This window comes from Hippichthys cyanospilos, chromosome 10 (genome assembly GCF_059441005.1).
Source record: "Hippichthys cyanospilos isolate Australia breed blue-spotted pipefish chromosome 10, RoL_Hcya_1.0, whole genome shotgun sequence".
NCBI classification, from domain to species: Eukaryota; Metazoa; Chordata; class Actinopteri; order Syngnathiformes; family Syngnathidae; genus Hippichthys; species Hippichthys cyanospilos.
In genome coordinates, this window is record NC_142378.1 from 13,707,606 (window position 1) to 13,728,501 (window position 20,896).

Sequence of the window (20,896 nt, forward strand, 5' to 3'; positions counted from 1 at the left end):
TGTTAATCTTTGCAGAACTCTAAGGCACACAGGACCAGATTTAATATTTCATAGTGCTGGTAATCCAAGAAAAAGTTCAGACAATGTTTATGACCCCAGGTCTTTGTGATAGCGTTTTCCTTACTCAGCACAACTTCATTAACTTTTCTTAGAAACTGTTCATAAAGACAAATAATGTTAAAAAATGGTGGCAATCTCTTTTTGGCGTGAAAATAACATCTTAACAAACCACATCTCCCCTGTGTTGTTCGACAGCAAAGAGGTCAGACAGATGCTCTATTCATCTCCTTGACGACATGCTGGAGCTAAGGATTCAAACCGACAAAGAGTGTTGTTTGGTTACAAAATCTCTAAAGGCTTGTCACTGAAAGGTCACAACGAGCACGGAGATATTTTGTGGCTAAGCCCAATTTTGCTTGGGCATGATTCTGTGAATCATTTCATTCACTTAATTGCTCAAATTGCTTACTTGAACTAAAGTAGAGGCTCTGTAGTAAATGGCAACATGCAACCACAAATCTGCAAATCTCTTGACTGAGCACTTTATAACGAGTGCATTCAACAGCGACTGAGTGTTGCACTGCATAAAATATCTTGTTTGTTTTAAAAGGCGAAGCACAATTATGCTTGCTAAACCTGACAAAGAAACCCAAGATGCAGCAGATTAGCAGAGTAGACCACACACAGTTGCTTATTAAGAGATTTCCAGCTTGTGTTACAGCGCTTACTGAAGCAACTTTGGGTTTTGCAAAGTTGCAGTGCAAAAGAGAACATTAATTATATGATATTCCGCTGTTCTCTTTGCATTTATATAGCGCTTTTCTACCGACCGGCGCTTACACTGTCAACACATTCACCTAATGCGCTGACACGCCAGTGGTGCTTAAATACATTTGGCATCCACAGCTGCCCTGGGGGTAGATTGACGTAGGCAAGGCTGCCATATTGCGCTACGTCCCCTCCGACCAACCACATCGGTTACTGGATGACCCACTGTTTGCACCTGGGTTTTGTCGCGTGATCTACTAATACTACCTTCGAGATTAGACTGTCAATCGCTGTTATGTCCATGTGATCTACCAATATTACAATTAACTTTCGATACAATGAACACACCTGCTTTCAGGTGTTAGTGACACATCGTCAGTACATCAAGCTCTCAGGCTAATTTCCTTCCAAGTCTAGCTACCGAGTCTAATTTTCTTGGTCTTTTTCCATGTCTATTTTTTTTTCAACTTCTTATATAAAATCATTTATTTCTGCTATTTTGTGTCCTGTCTGCACCTGGGTCCAAATTTTGCTCCTTTCATGATAGAACAATTTGACAAGTATATATTTTGGTGCATTATATTGACATATAAATCAACAAAAGAAATACACATCACCTGACACAAACTATTCTGTTAAAGACTGACGTAAGGTGGTGTCCACCACTCATCCATGGAGATGGGATGTTATGATATAAGACTTCACCTCCCAACATCACTGAAGCATGGGCCAGGGCCCACAGGAAGCCTGACCTTCACCCTGGCAGCCTGTAACTCCTCCAGCACGTGTTCTGTCCTGACACGTGTTTAATAAAGCATACATTCTTGTCAATCAGGCTACCTCTTACACAGTTGGAGATGCAGCAAGCAGAGAGAAATGAGAGGTCTACAAAACAACTGCACGTGCAAGACAGATGTAAAATAGGCATTGCATCAGGTAATACGAGATCAAAGGGTTCTAATGCAACAAGAGAGCAATTTAGATTGCAGAAAGTAAAATGTTTGTAAATGGGTTAGTTTGCAATTTTGAAAGTGTTTCCTTAATAAATGTCTCGACATTAATCTGCACTGCTGAAATTAGCTGTGAAAATGCTTGAAAACCTTCACTGAATGGGTCTACAGTAAGTTTTAGGGTTATGGCATATGGGTAGTAAAATGCTATAGTAAGATGCCCAACTTATTTTCAAATTGCTAAACATGGCTCAAAACATTTTCCCTGCTCATTTCGTCAACATAGAGTGTAAAAGTGGAAAATAAAAGCTGCTCCTTATGAGGAAACTAGTGGTAGCTGTGATGAAAATCACCTGACATGCCTCGGGTGGTCAGCCCTGACAAAAAAAGCCTGAATGGCTGGTTAGGCAGTGGACACATGGTAGGAGTTAGCAGTCAGATAAACATGTCTGGCCCCAAGGAAAAACATACCTCTAACAAATCAATTAACACAGTCGTTGGTTGGAGGGCAACTGAATTCTGACGTCTAACAAAACATCACTAAGCAGTTTACGGTATTATGTTACAGTTAACACAACATATAATTGTTCATGTTGATTGTCTTGTTTCCTCACTGCATTTTTTTCACATTGGTTGTTTGCAGAAGATTATATTTGTATCATCACCAGGTTTATGTTTGCCAGTTTGGCAGACCTGTCTGCAAAGCAGAGTATCTTGGTGTTGTGTCTGACAGTGACAATTAGCAGAAAGTAGCAGGAAGTAAAACTGTAAGCCAGTTTCGAACACAAGCACAAGGTTCAACGCAACACATTTCATTCATAAATACCATGTATGTGTACTACATCCATCAAACCTTCTGAATCATTGAATATTTCCATTTCAAATCACCCGAGTTGGCTGCAGGTGAAGCACAGGAATGATTGGGTTTGCAGGGCAGTCTCAAAGCTCTCACTTCTGTCATTTCAAGACACTGGGACATTCTGTCATTGGCATTAACATTCCTCACGAGGGCTCAATTCTATGAGAACGATAGGATTTGACAGCTCTTTTATGTGTTGTTCTTTTGTTTTGTTTTTCATTCAAAGTGGTGAGACCTTAGTGGTGTACATGAGAATTGATACATGAATCACCTGTGCATTACATTTTTTACATGGCATGGCAATGCACCCTTAAAAAATATTTGAATGTTTTGAAAGTGTCACAGTTTGACCCTGGAGCGCATAATCTAGTTTCTGAATTGAGGTTGACCAATGTCCTATAATAACATGTGTTTGACCTGAGACTTATGATATATATAGGTCTGCAATTTAAGATGACAATACATTGTCTATTTTGTCATAAACGTACGAAGAAATATTAATGTTTTTCATTCGTGTAACAGTTTATTTTGGTACTGCAACTTCCTGTGAAATGGCAATGTACCATGTTCTACCTTTTTAGTAAGACAAATTATGGTCTTACTTTATCCAATAGAACAGAGAAGGATGAACATTTCCCCACAAATTTCAGGTATGTGTTTCCTTCTTGAATAATAGGAGGATAACCCTTGAGCAATAATTACAAAGCTAAATGTATTGTAAAGCTATTGTGTTGAGAGCACCCCGAGGCACTTTGGGCGAGGCCGCTTACATTCTCAAAATATAAAGCCATTCTAAAATACTGTACCAGGATGAAACACTCAGACTGCAGTCACCCACACTCCTCTGTTCTCCTAAAGCTCCTCATCTATCTTTTGACATTCCTGTCTAATAGCATCATTACTGAGTGTCCAGTCAGAAGCAGGCTCCTTGTAATCTTACATACATAGGTGGGGCACCTCCGACATAAACGGCTGCCCTAAACAGAACACAAAGGTAAAAGGGGATGGCTGACAATTAGTAGCAACAAAAGGAGCTCTTGAGATGAGTGCCTTTGATCAGCCAAACCATCATTTCATCACAACACGCTTTAAGCTTTGATAGCTCTTCAACTAGAGAGCATGGCCAGTCAGGTCAGGTCATCAACCTAGCAGAACTAATCACTACAATGCACCATCTTTACAAGGCAGGTGAGGTTAAAAACATATTTTTCTAAAAGGAAAAATGGGGAAAGGCTCATTGCGATAAATGCAATGTTTTCCTGTGATGACGATGTCATGCCAACCTGCCTTCCTGGTTTTGCATAGTTTACATGTCTATAGTTTTGAGTCTAGTCTCTGAGTCTAGTTCTGGTTTTCGATACATGTTGTGTCTTGTCAACTTCTGGGTCCAAAACCTCTTCCTCGAATGACAAGTATAAAGTAAGTTATGTTCTCAAAACATTTCCTCTAAATTTGATGCATTTCTTAAGCACTCAGCCAATTTTTGTGGCTGGTTATTTTATAACGTTTTTGCCACAGAAGACAAACATCCACAAAAAAATCATTTGAAACATGCTGATTTAAAATTAGGTAAGATTTTCTGGTATCTTTTATGGTTTCTTACATGAAGGGTTTTCACGCAACTTTAGAGAGTTTTCACCAGGATTTTGGTTGAATATAAAAATGTGCCATTTAACTGTTTTTGACCATTGCATTCTGGTATGTATAAAAACAAAGTTGCAAAGTGCAGATGCCATACTTGTAATTGACAGTGACTAAAGTTAATTTGTGACTTGGAAAAGACAATCATTACAACCAAAAAGTTGAGCCAATGAAAACACATCACAGGTGTCAGCCTCAAACCCTTAGGGCCTGATACAGTCCACCATATAATTTTATGCGGTTTTCTGAATTATATGAAACATAGCATTGCATTTAAGCAGTTGCTGCTTGTTTGCCTCCTAAAAGAACACAATCAATTCCATAACTTCCAATTTTGTTTTGCTCTCCCAAATAGTTCAAGGTGAAAACCATTTAGCACAACGGCCTCTTTTCAATACAGCAGTTTGAACCATGTTTACACCTATTGCCAACAGTATGGGTGAGTGCCTTATAAAATGTGGCTTTTGAATGGATGCATACCAACACTGTACATTAAATAGCCCATATATATATATATATATATATATATATATATATATATATATATATATATATATATATATATATATATATATATATATATATATATATATATATATATATATATATATATATATATATACATATATACATATATATATATATATATATATATATATATATATATGGACGAAAACAAGTTGTTTCCTCTATTCATAAGTTTCCAATCCCATGCTGATGTCTATATCATATCCATCAATACAATTATCATTCATTTTCACTTAAAAAAGAAGAGTTAACAGTTAAAGATCATTTGCAATTTCAAGGGATTTACGTCTCAAGAGTGCCTAAAATATAATACTAAGAAATGAGTTCGGAGTCTATAAAACAATCCACAATCAGTGAAGACTACAAGCATGCAACATTACATGTCAAAGGCACCACACCCAAAACAAACCTTAGTTTTTAAACTCAGAGCTTGCAGGTATTGCATCTAAGGCTTTTCGGCTAAGTATTTTACAAAATTTCCTGGTACGGACGTGACAGAAGAGACAGACAAGCTTGCCATTGAGCAAAATAAAGAGTAAAATTGAGGTCTCTAAATTCTGATTTTTAAATGTAGCGAAGGACTAAAAGCTTAGAGTGGTATCTTTCAACAGATTCATTTGAGTGTGTCGTGCCAAATACGCAAGACTGCGCCTCAGTCAAATAACCTGTGAAGTATCGTTTTGCTTTCTCACTCAGCAGGATGGAAAGGTCGGGGGGTTGTGGGGGTTTCCTGGCTGAACCACATATCCAGGCATCCTCTCGACACTCGCTTGACACATACACACTAAAGCACACAACACAGGGTCGGTAAAACACAAACACACACTTTTGGATGTTTACTGTGCCACTGCTCCGGCCTCTGATTTAAAGACAGCCAACTCAAACAGGAGGGACTGTTTTATCATCCCGGGTCAGCAGAGGAAAGGCATCTAAATCTAACAGACAGCGTTTCTAATAATAAAAGAGTTTCTCTGCGAACGCAAAATGAAAATACATAGTCAAGGAAGGACGACGCAGACACTGGGGAAGAACATTTGGGGAAATGTTCTCTTACTTTGGCTTGCAGCGCGCTGCGCTCTTGTTCATCCTCCAGTTAGTTCCCCGAAGGTTTTGGAGAACACATTCGCATATCCTCGTAAAAACGTTGAGAAAGAAATAGATGTCATATGGTGGACATCAACGAAGACAACAATAGAGCTTTTGTGTGATTGGACTTTTCCTGGTCAGGCTAACAGTTGCTTAGAATTAAGCCTCGTTATACTACTGTTGCCTCCTTTTATTATCAGCTAATGATCTGACATTTTTGCCTTTCCCCAGAGGCATGAAATAATGAATTCATCATTTGTGTACACTCCGCATAGTTTCTCCCAGAGGATAATTATTATTCTAGGCAACACAGCTGCCTTCTTAAATAAATGATTGCAAAAATGAGCTTAAAAAGAATCTGTGACATGCGGAAATTTAGCTGAGGAAAACAAACATCTGGAATAGGAATCCCTCTTTTCACTGCACTAGACTACAATCTCCCAGCTCCCTTTGGATGCCTTTGTCTCTGTGAAATGCATTAACCTAATGTCCTAAATACATTTATTTTAAAACATACTGTTCAATAAATATTTGAGAAGAACATTGATTAATCAACGAGTTGTTAGTTAATTGTTAGAAATGTGGTCAATTTTCCTGTGCTGATGTAACTAAGGTAAAATGGATTGAACTACTATGCACGACTCGAAACTGCTTTCCAGTCTGAAGAACAAGGACGTGATGTCAACTAAGGCTTGTTTCTTCACAATCCTCCACAATGGTACAATTGCTTAGGGCTGCATCATTATTCTCGATTTTACAGTAGTATACAAACAGGGGACTGAAACATTCAGAATGGGATTTCTCAACCAACAGTTTCAGTTAGAGGATATGATCATATTTATCAACAGCAGTCATTGTCAGGTAGATAAGTTCCATTTGCTGTTCGGCTACTTGGCATTGAATCTAATAAAGACACTGTAACCCAAAAGGCTGTATATATTCAGTAGGTACTTATAATATACTATTAAACAGACACATTTCAATGTTTACGTATGAATTATTGGGTCTCGAGAATGTCAGCTCCTGCTTTAAATGAGTTTTCTAGTTCTGAAAATGTGTCGCTGAGTGAGCTGTTCTGACATTCTGTCCCACTGTTGTGGAATGGTGGAGGTAATTTACACATTAAACATGACCATGACTCACAGCTAAAATGACTGAAGATTCTGAGATACTTTCAACCAATGGCTAGACAACAGTGGCTGCTTTTAGATGCAGTCAATAACCATTTTGTAACCAAAATATGGCCAATGTTCAGGTTTTTATGTGAAGGACGCACCAATCCAAGTCAGATCTGTAACAATTTGAAAATTAAAAAAAAAAGACCCTTCAGTTACCCCGCTTCTAACCCGAATTTGTGGTCATGTGAAAACATTCGGGTTACCTCATTCGAACAGATCATTTGTTTGTAGTGTGTTCTGTGCATGCTCTAATTGCTAGGAATCGTGGTCTTTTTAAAACAAAAGTACTTGTATGTGCAGCATTGCCGTTTACTTACCGAAGCGAGAGGGGGATAAAAATAAATAAATAAATAAATATGCTTTGTTGCAACTTCCTAGGGAGTCTAATTTAAATACACTGAGTTCTCCTTAATTGGGTCCACAAACAAGGCAAATCTCAAACAGAACTTTAAGAGTCACACTTTTGGAGCGAGGAGGAAATTGATTACTTTTTTTTTTTTTTCCCCCTGGTAAGGTATGCAATGTAGTGTGAGGAAATAAGGAGCCTTATTAGCTCAATGAGTACAGATATATAAGTGCCCTTATTTCTGACAATGAATTAACTGGTACTCATGTTGTAAGGTGAGTTTTTTTGGGGTTAATATTTAGGTTAAAGAAAAAGTCTAGTCAAAATTTTGTGTGACAATGCTGGTTACTTGATTTGATGTACTGTTCGAAAGCTGAGCCTGAGCCTCAAGCAACTTTGATGTCAATTTTCTGCTGACAGCAAAGTAGTGCAATGACAGTTCCTTGAGATGGTTATTAGTAGACTTTGTTGAACGAGTAGAAAAATGTGTTGCTATTAAGGCAAAACTGCACATTAATAGCTGTATTTGTCACAAGTTCAATTTTGTCACACTATGAACAACTTTAGCCCATATGCCAAAATTGCTAAACTGGCTGGGGCAAAGCATGGATTTGAAGGAACGCAAATAAAGACTACATAAAGAGTACATACAGGAGTCAACAGAGCTGCTCAGAATGACAGAGAACCTTTAGTGATGACAATAATCAAGCTACAATGCAAAGCTAAAGCACGCACCGTCCACCAAAGCTGCCAGAATGCTAATGATAGTGACGGCCAAGATGAACATCTGTGTGCAGACACCAAACATCATCTGGAGGTGAGAGCAACGCTGGGCTTTCAATGGGCGGATCGTGAGCAAACAATTAGATTTCTCACTTTTCTAATAATAAAGCAGTAGCTCTTGAACGCAACAAGCGTGAAGGGGAAAAAAAAAAAAAGCTTTGTCAGACCTGGGTCATGGAAGGGAACCAGAGCGAAGTTGTAGAGCGGTCGATTGGGTCTACTCAAGGACGTCTCCAGAATCTTGGACGCCCCCTCGATAACTTGGACCAGGTCGTCGTACATGGAGCCGGTCACGTCAAAGACGAATGCGAGGGTGGATGCGCCCTCCGGGATGTCCTCTTGTGTGGTTTCGGTGCCCGAGTCCTGCCCGTTTGAGAGCACCACTAAGAGGGCAGAAAAGAACCACCCGAACCGAGTGCCCATTTCTCATCCGAAAATATATTCCCTTAAAAACAACAAACAAAAAACAAAAACAGGGCCAAACTCTCAATCTGGATAATAGAACATAGACAAATAAAAGTATTGCACATTGATGCAACTTTGGTGCGCCTCCGTGCCTCCCTCAGGGTGCCTTTTTACGCAGACACCCTCGAGGTTATTCCTCGCCTTGAGTTCCGATCCAAGTCTCTCTTCTGTTTCTCTTCTGTGTTTTGCGAAGTGTGTATGATCAGTGGTCCTTGCTGAACTAAAGACCACCTCTCAATGGAGCACGGAGTCTCCAAGAAGCACCACGAGCTGGAGCAGACTAGCAGCGCTCTGATTGGATGCGCACATTTTGGGGCCACTGTGGCGGTGGTGGGGATCGTCACCGAGTGTGTGTACGCTTCTTGAAACGACGCACGATCATCACATCATGTGTCGCGTCTTATTCGCCATCTGAAAGTATTCAACCGTTTGCAGTATGCAAATCAAAATAACATTCACTGTTGGAGGAGCATATATTGGCTATTGTGGTGTATGCACCTAAAATGTGTATTTGGAATTCATTTTTTTATTGATTAAAAACTTGAGGGGACTTGGAATGCGTCAATAAAGCTACCCAAACCTGTCAAAATTCTTTCAAGGAAATGCAGCAGAGGACAAACATGAGGCTTAAAATAATAATCATATTATATGGCGTCATCTAGCGGTCGCAGAGTGACGGCAAAACAAAAAAACATGTTTATACTATACATCAGTGACTTATTAGTCTTGTTTGACGGTTATAATTACCCATCGAAAACCCTTTAAAAAAAAAGTATGCCTGGGCTAAAACCCTACACATATCGACTTGACTTGGACTACTTTTTTTTCACTTGTTCAAAATTGTTTTTTGTACACAAAATAAATATTGACTCTCAGCCATCCTAGTCATTGCTTTACAGTCCTCAATGGCCGGTGTCCTGCATGTTTTATGTCTTGCTGCAGCAACACACCTGAGTGAAATGATTAAACAATAAGCGACGTCTGCAGAAGCTGGATAACGATCCCGATGAAAAAATCCAGCTCATCGGCCCTTGAGGACCAGAATTGAAGACCTGTGGCGGACACTAGGACCATGTCTCTCACCCAGTAGGCATGATGCTATGATCCTTTGATGCTTTGAACCTGTTGGCTGTCTTTGCTGTTTTGGACTTTGTTGTATCAGTTTTGTGATGAGTAAAGATCTCCACTAGCACAGCAACGTGTGGTTTCTTCGTCTCGCCACAGACCCTTGTTTTAAGAAATACAATATAAAAAAAATATATGGTCGCTTTATTGCGGATTTTATTTATAGCAGGTTCTGTTAAATAACGTGACGAAGAAGGGACCTTCATGTCCTTTGTTTGTAAATCAGTGCCTCTCTTATTTACTTCCTCAATTTATTATTTTACTTTGCGCATACTGGAAATCCTTTGACGCCCCCAACCGGAAAACTGAAGGGGTGCAGGAGCGCTTCTATGCAGTGGAGAAATTACATTTGAGTAGTCCTTATTTTTGTTCAATTCCATGGCTCCAGATTAAAGCCCTACCAGTGCTATCACTCAAGAGGAGGAAGTATATTCTGAGAACCCCTTAAGCGGACACAAATGTGCACAAAACACTTTCGCTACTTCCTGCCTGTTTGCATTCTTTATACTGAGTATTTGGCTGCAGGAATGCCGACCTGGTGAATGACACTGAACCCTTTCCTCCAGCTGCTCCTGCTCCTGTATACAACTCCAGAGTAATATTCTTGTGATTTGATTGGCAGCATGTTACAGTTCTCTAGATAATGCTAGCCTCCAAGGGCCACTTTCAGTCCAGTCTAAAAACAGCTCACCAGTGACGATGTGATTTCCTCGGAATGTTGTACAAGTGAACTTTTGAAAAAGTAAACACTCTCACACTCTCAGAGATTTGCAGAAAATAAGTGGAAAATATTGATACTGCATGGTTTTCCTCCATCCGTTTTCTATGCTGCACGTCCTCAAAAGGGTTGCGGTTGGCTTTGGGCTATAACGAGGTACATTGTGCATTGACTGCCAGTCAGTGCATAACTAGAAAAAACATTCGCTCATAAAGAAAATTTGGACTCTCCAAATGACCTATGATGTATGCATTTGGAATGCGGGAGGAAACTGTGAGAAGACAATCTGTGAGAAGAAAACAACACCAAAAATTGGCTTACTCTTATAGCTGCAATTTTCAATAAAAAGTATTTTAAACGTTTTGGCTATAATTCATTTCAGGCATGTATGGTGAATACATAACACTGGTCGTCAACCAAATAACTCCGTACCTGTAGTGAAGTATGCTGGAGGCATGTTTTGGGGGTGTTTCTTTCAGCTTGAACTGCAGTCTTGAGCAAGGGAAAAAAATTGTGATCAGATTTGAAAACATTCATGCTTATCCTAGAAAGTAGAATTGAGGTAGATCAACACAAAATTATTATGTTGTCGAATAACTGTAGAGTAAGCCCATACATTCGCATATCCCTTTATGAAAATTGATCACTGAAATCCCCTTTAATGAAGTACTGTACGTCTGTTCCTGTTGTATTAATGTCAAAAGTATAAAATACATTTAAAAATTTAAATCCATTATATCAAATTGAATAAAACTTTTGCACTTTGTGCACAGCAAAATTGAAATAAAGATTTACACCCTCATTACACAGACAGCAGACTGGTGACATGCCGAAGATTAAAATAACACAATTGTGTAGTTTGATGACTACAAGTATACATTATTATTATATTCCAATAATATTTGCAGAAACGTAGTCAATACAGCTGTGTGTTTATAGACACTAGAGGGAGCAATTATTTTACTGATGTCCGAATGTCAATTGGCGCACTTTCTGAAAAAACTTAAAATTGACCAACGAATCATGAAATTGTAATGAAAACTAATTCATTCGCAATGCAATCATTTGAATAAAATGAACAAAACAAAAATCACGATTCAGTTTTCATTTTTACAGTGTTGCAAATGTGAGAGCTTTCCGAAACACTCAATGAAACATGTGAACCAGTAGACGTAGACCGCTTTTTGTGAAAAGACTGCCTCGGCTGTTTTAAGTTTGACAGAACTCTTTTGCACATTTGTACTATTTCCACAGATTTTCAAAAACCTTTACATCAGGGTTCACACAAGGCCACCTCAAAATTCCAACCATGCTTGATTGTTTTTACTCTATCATGGGTCACCAACCTGATAATGCCAGATGCAGTGAAGCAGCCCCAAAACATAAACAAGCCTCCATGGTTAACAGTAGGTGCAGTGTTCTAATTTTTTTGTCATGTGATTTTTTTTTTTTTGACATGGGTTAAAGAAAAGAGTAATAGGAAATTGTAATGTAAAAGAAAAAAAATCACCTAACATCACCTAAAATGAATCTCAGTATTCCCAGAGCCATTTTAGTTTTTGTGTTGCTCTCATGAATTTGCTTTGTTAAAGAGGTGCAATAAATGTCTAAGATGAAGATGGAAAAATGCAAGGAAACATTCAAATGGGAATCCAAATATCACTGATCAACATGCACACTTGCTTTGCAGGAAGACTGCATCGCATGTCAAAAGTTTTGCATGGCAAACAAATGAGGATGTAAAAGGCACAGTGAAAGCGCACAGTGTAAATCTTGCTTTCAGGATGTGATTACATAAACTATTTCTTAACATAAATAAGTCACATCACTTTGTCAAGAACCAGAGGAGGTACATCTTGTTCCTAACAAGCTTATACAATAAATATGAAGGATTACCAAAACAACCACTCACATGAAGGATGAGCATGATTTCAACAAAAAATCACAAATTTCAAAGTCACGTGGATTGATGAAATCTTGTGAATCCACATTCTTGAGGAGTGACCCATAAAAAGGTGAGGTGAATGTAGTCAATTGAAACAAAACAAACGATCCATAACTGTTTAAAATATTCCACATTTACATACATATCATACGGAATATAAGTTAAAAAGATAAAATACCAATTTGTAAGAAAATTCTTTTATTATACGAAAGTATCGGGACACACAAATCGAGGAATTTATTTGTAGACAAAGTTCATAGAGCCATACTTGCCAGACCGTGCCTGAGTCAGTTAATACTGAAGGATTGAAGGAACCTGACTGGAAAATTGTGAGACTGACTCATACTGGTCACAATGTGAGAAAAAAAAAGACACAGATGGAATGGGAGACAATGGAAGGACAGATCAGCTGTCAACTCTGTCGTCATTTTTGGCAATTATGGCTGAGCTTGTTATCTCCACAAGTAATTTCCCCAACCTTCTTTAAGCTTGGGTTAATAGAACCAGAAAACAAACAAAAAAATGTGTTTGTATGCTGTATTTCTTGATAAACAATATATAGTTTTCTTTTTAAGCACCACATCTACATTTTAAAGCTAGACCTAGGACATAGTATCTCAGTGTAGCATTTTACTCCAAGTTTACACAAAATTAAGGGCAATTTTCTGTTGTACATTTCTATTGCTAAACATATACTCATAGAAATAGCATCTTAATGAGCATCTGTCAAATATGCACTATGGTTTTAGTTCAAGATCTTAAAATGATCACAAAAAAAACATTACCAGTATCAGCCACCATACCCATACTTTAAAATATGTTTGGTTATCACTGGCTATTAGTGATAGCTGGTACCAGAACTTGCCCAATTATAATACTATGGTTCCATTGCAAAAATGACAAATATAAAATAAATATGAAAAATATTCTACTGTATTTGGAAGCTATCCTCCCAAAAAGTGCTTCTTTGAGTGTTGTATTATTTAATGGGTCATAACATTCACCTTATTTTGTGTGGCTACAGGCACACAGGTCAGACGTGACTTACAAACAGTGGCCCCTCGGCCACCTAAACAAGAGGCGCATGACATGTTTCATTCCTCCAGTTAACCAACCAGAAAGCCTGCCGTGGGGCCAGGAGCACTGTTGGCCCACATGACTAATCCCTGGATTGAATTTCTCTTATGGCTGTAAAGTCCATCTTTTGTTGTGAACACAACTCATCTGCCCAATCGAGCTCAACAGCTATGCACATACACACCAGCATGTTCTTTGTCAGCCCTTGCCATTCTTCCTTTTGACCCTCACATGCCACTCTGCTTTTCTCACTGTCAATAACAATCGATGTTAGGCAGGATGATCATATTGAATGCCGGCATACAACCACATGCACACTCATGCTTGCACGTGCAAGCAGATGCAGGGCATCTGATTTTAAAAAAAGGATATCTTGCGCCATTGTGGGCAATAAACAACTTAATTTAATTCACCGCCTTTTCATTCCTTTTCAATGCAGGACACAAGGGCCTTGCTGATTGTCCTTGACAAGGTGAAAGAAGAAACTGATGTGTTTTATTCCTGCAGATGGTTGAGGCACGCAACGTTGATAAAGAACTGCAAGCAGTCCTTCAAAGGCCAAAAACGTGCTGGTTAGGGTGTACTTGGCTTGAAAAGTATTTCACAGAAGATGTATCGTTGAAAAAAAAAAAGTCGAGAAACACGCTAAAGAGATCACAGGTCTGTGTCGTGACCACTTGGAGCCAGCCTTCCGGTCTAAATTAACTAACACTTGATGAAGCTGCACATGCCTTAAACAAATTCATCAAAATTGAGTCAAGACTGCGTGTACCAAAATTTAGACATGGTTCTCAAGGTGTAAATCATAAACAAATATCTGCCACCGAAAGGTCAACTCCGCTACATGTACACAGCAACGTACAGCATGGCATAGAGCATGGGTGGACATATAAACTTCAAACAACATGAACGTTTGCCAAGCACCATGTCAACATGCCAACCTCAACTTCAACTTAGTCTGTATTATTTTTGTTAAATTTAGGGGAAAAAAAGCATTATTTTGGATCAATAAATTGCTATGTATTTTGATATATTATGTAGTTTTAATTATCAAATACAAATTTGAAATACAATTATTAAAATGCTGTCTTTATACTCGGAAAGTTCTAACATATTTTTTATGAACCAACTACCAACTCAAGTCTAACCATTCTCTTTTGGGGAGGGGGGGGGGGGTGTACTTGCTACAATGCTCAGAAAAGTCAAGGAATATATGAAAAAGTCACTTAATTGGCAAGACTGGGCACACAAGTCATAGCTCTTACTTACTACTTTCCAAATACTAGTTTCTATGCATGTTCATATAAAATAAAATCATAATTTTCAAAATAAAGGCATATGATTGCACAAGGCCCCTGGGTCATACTTTGTCCAAATCTGACTCAGAGAGACGTAACAAATTCCCAAATTGGCACAACCAAGCTTCAGCTAACATGCGTTTTTAGGCTTGAGCACATAATCTAAGAAAATAGAGCTCCTAATGATTTTTTTCATTGTCACTAAAACTACAATATGTATTAATACAATCATGATGAATTTAGGTACTGACTGGAGTTCACGGTGTCGAAGCAGCAGAAATCAACATACTGAGCTAGTATTAATAAATAGAATAATGAATATGAAAAAAACAGAGGGTATAAAAACCATCTTAGTGCAATACTAGTCCTCTTTTGAGGCTCTCTCTCGATCTTGCCCCACTGCAATAAAGCATGAATGAGCAATGATTCAAAATATGCTGAAGCATTCTGAATTGAAAGCATTTTCATGAAGTTAGTCACTCTAAATATTAGAAAAGGTGTTCAAGTCCTGAGTCACGATTTGTTTGTACCCACCCGGAACACGGTGTGTTGCCAGAACAGTGAACTCGTGTGTATGCGTGCTGCGGGTGTGTCAGCGTGATGGAAGTGTGTCAAGGTGATGAATTGAGTGCAAAGTATGCATTTACTCAACTACTGCCTTGCTATTATGCTTGACACATCCGTGATGTTCACATGGAAAAAGTAGACATGCGCCCTCAAATTGAGTAGCGTATCGAAACGATTAGAAATGAAGGTCGAATCAGAATTTCCTCATTCGACTGAAATGTGTCATCAGGGCGGAAGTGTTTGTGTGTGTTTGGAAGTGTTTAGCTGGTTATTTAATTAAACTGTTGAGCAATCAATAAATGAAGGCTAACTGGGAAGTGTATCAACAATTTTGTTGTTACTTGGTCAATGGAGTTTTTTTCTTTTATTGTTGGATGCTACTCTCTGATTTGAATAAGTGAATGTGGCTTTGTAAATGTCATACAATAGAGGTAAAGTGCATTATATACATATTTGATTTTATATTGTGTTAAATTTTGTAATAGTGTGAGATCGTATGATATAGCAATATAATGGAATTAATGATTTAGTCATATGGTGATATATTTTTCATCCAATATGTGGAGATTATATATTTTTCTACATAAGAACAATCTGTTTACCATCTTGATGAAACTGAATGAATTTATTGCACCATGATGTGATTTTTGGGCAACAGTACTTTGAGTAACCCATTCTAGTTGATTCGGTCATTCAATGGCAAACAATACAGACAATGAATGAGGTGAAGTTCTTTGGTCCAAGCTCAAGTGGCCACCACAAACGAGACTCAGTGGTAGGTTCCTCTGCCTAAATTGAATTGACAGTAAATCAAATAATGTCATTCATATAATGCATGTAATGCATATACATTTTCTGCACAAGTTAAGGGAGGTTAGTTCATCGGGGGAAGTTTCATGCAAAGACTCACCAGTAATGCATAGGGATGTGCCATAAATAATTAAATTATGGAGGGATTGTGGAACAGATGTTGGGATGATGGGTACTGAGAGGGGATTTGAGTTGAAGAGTATCACATGATATAAAACAGGAAGAAGAAGAGTGGGCGGACATGCAATTTATTGTATTACACAACAAATACAGTAGTCTTCTCCAAGCTAGGCTTTCCTCCTTTTCATGTTAACCCACACATCAGCTGATGCACAATCCGATTCAACACACTGAACAAGCAAGATCTTTCCCACATTCAGTTATTAAGTACAGTTATATTTTCAATTGAGTCGGAAAAAGTTCACAACGCATCTAGTTCACCCCTTGTATTCTATTATAAATATATATATATATATATATATATATATATATATATATATACTTTTAAGAAAAGTTCACAGCCCAAATAAAGCATGAAAATGTGATTATTATCTTTTCATATTTCGCATCATAAGTGCTCAGTCTGGTCATTTTGTCTTTGGACAAGCACACAGAAATAAACACAAATAGGGGGGGAGTAACAATGAAAGAAAGTGAGAAACCAACGCTAGAAAAGTTGTGGTTTTTGGCCATGTGAACTTTGTCATGCTATATTTGTCATTGTCTGCATATGTGTCTCAGTGAATGTTGCTTTTTTTCATCAATGTTAAAAATAAATGCAGATGAACTAATGGGTTTTTAAATCCAGCAAATCATTTCCATTTCGGCTTGTATTTTCAACACTATAAAAGCACCATATGGCTGAAAATTAACCCTAACTAGATATTGCATAAATAAAGGTTAAAAAAAGGTTAAAGAAGTCTTAACATAATTTCTAGCAGCCTACTTTTAACTGCCCACCCTAACCCACACAACACAAGATACAATCTTGTCCAGGTCCTTTTTCCCACCACAAGACATCCATGTGCAAACTCAATTCCTTAATTTACCTCGATTAAGGCATCCTCAAAAGTTTATTTTAAACTACTAAATTACACATTACTGTAATCGCCTACAGTAGAGAATGTACAGTATAACGTCACCACAGCAATCCACCGGTTTAAACAATGCTAAAGTCTATGTATGTGCTTTCTTGGACCAAATTATTGATTCTAAAAATGCTTGAACTCTTGTACATTTTTATCATTCATTTTTTTTTCTTGCACTGTCTGGAATTTTAAGTAATTTGCTTCACAGACTTCATTATTAGTAATAGTGAAGCCTGTGCTTCCTTTTAAAATGTTTTCGGTTCTTTAAATATATATGTAACTTTATTCATTAGGGAAGATTAAATGACCTTTGTGTAAGAAATGAAAAAAAAAATTGCAATAAAAAAAAGCAGCATTGCCCAGTAAAGTGTTGTCGATTAAAAATGGCCACATACTCAGAGCTTCTATGAGAAGACAAACACTCCGGTCATAACTGGATGGAAAAATTGAAATCAAAGACTTGGTTTTAGAATCACACCGGTTAAAAGTTAAGCTGCTTAGACAGGAAACAGCAATGTGTGTGTGTATGTGTGTGTGCACGCGCGCGCACAGGTCTGCGTGTGTGTGTGTGTGTTTGTGCATGTTCACTTGCAAGTGCACTGAGTAGTGTGTGGCTTGGGATTGACCGCTAATGTATGTTATCTGGGTCATACAGGCTATAAGAATAACCTACTCAGGAGGTCAGTTTTAGTCACTTGCAATATCAGCAGCATTTTTACTCTCCGAAGGTCGTCTTTGAACATTTAGTGTGAAGCAAACAATTATTAACTGTCCTCTATGTGGCAATTCATTGACCTGTCTACTTGGAAACTGGACTTTGGCTCTTGCTTCCACACATTCAGCGTCACAAAGATCCTCTTTTTTTTTTTTTAGCAGTTTATAAAATTGCTGCACACATACCAAAGGTAATTTCATAATGTAAGGATTTAATTACAGGATTCCGAAATCAGGAATGTAATAGAATATTTCAAGGGAACTGAAATCTTGGTCTTGGCAATTTTGAAAGGTAATACTGAATTATTTATTGTCCGATAAAAACTGTATATCTCCATCCATCCATTTTCCTGGCCGCTCATTCTCACAAGGGTTGCGGAGCACTGCAGCCTATCCCAGCCAACTTCAGGCAGTAGGCAGGGTACACCCTCAATTGGTTGCCAGCCAATCACAGGGCACACATAGACAAACAACCATTCACACTCAGAAACACACTTAAAGTCAATTTAGAATGCCCAATATTCCTACACTGAATATTTTTGGGAATGTGGGTGGAAACTAGAGCACCCGGAGAAAACCCACACAGGCAGGGGGGGAACGTGCAAACTCCACACAGGCAGGCTGGAATCAAAATAGCGACCTCTAAACTGTGAAGCGTGAGTGTAACTACCTAACCAGTCTACCAGCCACTGTGTGTGATATGTCACAAAACAAGAAAAACATGTCTCAAAATGAAAAATATATTTAAAAAGCCAGAAACAATCCGAAATAATCCACTTTTCACAACCATCGCTATAGTGTATGTACTGTATAGTGTTTTGTTAAATTTATACAGACATACTCCAGACCAGCCACAATTTATTGGATTGTTAAAGATCAGAGAACCAAGAGATGGGTGTTTGGAAAAAAGTGTTATCAAAGTAATTAAGTACAAACTCTTTTCTGCTGAAAAAGGCTCAATAAGTTATGTATGTATTTTTTTAAGTGAAGCGCTATAATTGTTTTTTTGTATTTCTGCTCATTTTGGATCACAGTGGAAACCTTCGTTTGCTATTTTTGTTCTTCTGTTCTGCTGCTTGGTCATGCAGAGTGGAGGATATTTTTGTTTTGTTTTTTTTAATTAGACTGGAGTCCCTCACTAGGCAACGATTTCCCATAGGCGAGTGTCTGCGGAGACATACCGATGAATCAACACTGTGATGCATATACAAGTAATTAATCGGTGTCCTAGCGTTGGTGTGTAGGTATAAGGATGGGCAGACTTGGTAAATGTGATCCCAGGGCGTTCCTTCATGCCCGGAAGATGATGCAAGAACCCCGCCACCACCCGACACCCACTTTCTAGAATATCCTCTTTGTCAAACATAAATCCCAGAGCAATCTGTGGTGAACTGAGAACCGTTTCAGCATTGAAGAAAGTGTACAGCACTGGATGTTCTTATGCATAATTCAGCTCCACAGATGGTGTGCTGTAAACATCATTTGTGATTTTCCTCCCACAAAGAGTACTATATCATGGTTATATATAAATGAGCATTCTTTTTCTGTGATATGGACATTAATATGTTATCATTTTCCCAATACAGGATTATATTACGTCATCCGGAGCAAACAGCTTGTTTGAAAAGGAAACATACCACGACCAATAAGAGCATAGCTGATTAAAATTACAGAGAGCAAGGATGACTAATGTTTTGTACTTTGAAAAAAATGCTCCGTGGCCATAAACGAACAAGGCAAAGTAACAAAAAACAGACAAGGCAAAGAGGAGCTGGCACAAGACATGATTGATGATGAGGCAAACAAACATGATGACATGTGCAAAACCAATTTTGTCACTTTTTAAAAAAAAGGAATTTGCACTGCAGTGAACCACTGTTTATGGTGAGGGACATGTTCCAGAAACACTAAAGATAGAAAAAAAATCCACAATACAGGACTTTTTTTTAACCATTTTACCACTTTAAAAATCATTAACCTATGAAAAATATTTTTTAAAGTAATCTAAAGAAAAACTATGCTTGGTCCAAACTGTTAAACACAGTTAATGTTTATTGTAAAACTTAAAAAATTGAGAGCAAATTAATTGGAATATGAAGCAACCTATTGCTAAATTGTGTTAGAGTGACTCCTTTGCATTGTTTGCCTTTATTTTTGTTCAATTTTATACAGATAAACATTCTTATTAGTGATGTAATGTTATTGAAAATGTAGCCGGACAGAAAAGCTATGGGAGGTAAGTCGACAAACAATAGCAGAACAATAGTTGGATAATCATGGCAACAAGCAACTGGCAACCATTGTCTATGAAACCTGGTGAGGTGTCGATCATTAAAACTGGAGAGTAGTGGGAGAGGTGCGCCAGCTTCTAAGAAACTAGTGTCTACCCCATACAGAGAGGTGGAGCAGCTGTGCCAGAGGCCAGTACCAGTGCCATGACCCAGTCTGGCATCTGTATGATGAAGAAAAACATGACCAGAAGTTTATAGCTGCTGACCATTTCTTTCCATCCACCAAATGTGGTTTGTGTGTGTATTTATTATTTTTAGAGTGATTCATTTTTCCTGCACCATTACAACGGGAAGAACCATTTTAGAAATAAGAGACGATGAATGCACTCAAGTACGAAAGGGCGTTTTTGTTTTTACATTGGACATACGGTCCAATACAGCCTGACTCTTACAAATCTTGTGACTGTCTTGTGACGCTTGGCGCCAGGGTGACTTGACAACAGAAGGTGTCGCCTAGAAGTCGTCACTGATTTGTACGTTAATTTTACATTTTTATAGTGGCTCATGCTCACTTCTAACAGCTGACTGTAGCTTTGCAAATCATTTTGTCATCTTTATTCGAAGGGTTTCAAAAGTAGCTGCGTCAAAAGATCCGGCATCTATCCACCTTGGTAATATTTTTATTTGCCTTTGTATCAACTTTAACACAGTAAGCGTCA

The 20,896-nt window shown here is 38.1% G+C and overlaps 1 protein-coding gene across 3 annotated transcripts in view; it reads right to left on the minus strand.

Annotated features, from left to right (window-relative positions):
- hmcn1 (hemicentin 1) overlaps window positions 1-8,816 on the minus strand; it is a 90,216-nt gene extending 81,400 nt beyond the window's left edge. For all 3 annotated transcript variants that reach the window (XM_088425172.1, XM_088425174.1, XM_088425173.1), the window contains exon 1: window positions 8,307-8,816. In XM_088425172.1, the coding sequence (XP_088281298.1) occupies window positions 8,307-8,562 (256 nt within the window). In that variant the 5' untranslated portion in view covers window positions 8,563-8,816. The remainder of the gene's footprint in view (window positions 1-8,306) is intronic.
- Window positions 8,817-20,896: the final 12,080 nt, after the last annotated feature.